At 56.5% G+C, this 618-nt stretch overlaps 1 protein-coding gene across 1 annotated transcript; it reads left to right on the top strand.

The window, feature by feature from the left end:
* Nucleotides 1–136: 136 nt before the first annotated feature.
* SPRG_15580 (hypothetical protein) lies at nucleotides 137–611 on the top strand (the record flags this gene model as incomplete). Its single annotated transcript, XM_012356981.1, has 3 exons — nucleotides 137–146; nucleotides 171–311; nucleotides 352–611. Coding segments are annotated over 3 exons (411 nt in total), but the record flags the coding sequence as incomplete, so codon positions are not given.
* Between the last annotated feature and the right edge of the window lie 7 nt (nucleotides 612–618).

The raw sequence follows: 618 nt of genomic DNA, 5'->3' as shown, positions 1-618 counted from the left end.
AACAATGAACTAAACAATAATAGAAAAGCGCGGGAGAGACCATTTCTGATATACCGTACACCAAAAAAGAGACTCCAATCCAGCCTTCTGACAAACTCTTCAGCTCATTCATCTAAGGACGTATACTATCTCGTTCATGCGGGCTTGTTCGTCTTTGAGGTCTACAGTAGGCATCTCGCTCGGCGCCAGCTTTGACGTGGCGCTCGCGCCGGCGCTAGCCGATAGCTTCTTCCTCGACATGACCAACGACAAGATCGACGCGCTCTACGAGATGCTCGGGAGCATCAAACAGCGAGAACGCCCGCGCGACCGTCGGCACCGACAAGACGAACATTGACGCGGTGATTGCAGCCGAAATCGGCTTTGCGGCGCTGGACCGCATGGTCTTTGACGTGCTCGACAACTGGATGCAGTCGGCGCTGCGTGAGCGCATTCACAAGTCGCAAGGGTCTCTGGATGCCGCCAAGTACAACGCCGCCCTCGCGGGTCTCCTCTGTTACCAGTGCCACTTTGACCAAGCCGTCGCACCCTGTGAGGCGGCGCTGCAGCTGTACGAGGAAACGCTGGGCCCAAATGCGCGCGTGTACCTCGAGTCGCGAGGCTTTCTCGGTGTTATCT

Source organism: Saprolegnia parasitica (genome assembly GCF_000151545.1).
Source record: "Saprolegnia parasitica CBS 223.65 unplaced genomic scaffold supercont2.674, whole genome shotgun sequence".
NCBI lineage: Eukaryota > Oomycota > Saprolegniomycetes > Saprolegniales > Saprolegniaceae > Saprolegnia > Saprolegnia parasitica.
Note: the sequence above shows the minus strand (reverse complement) of the source record. Positions and strands in the feature narration are given on the sequence as shown.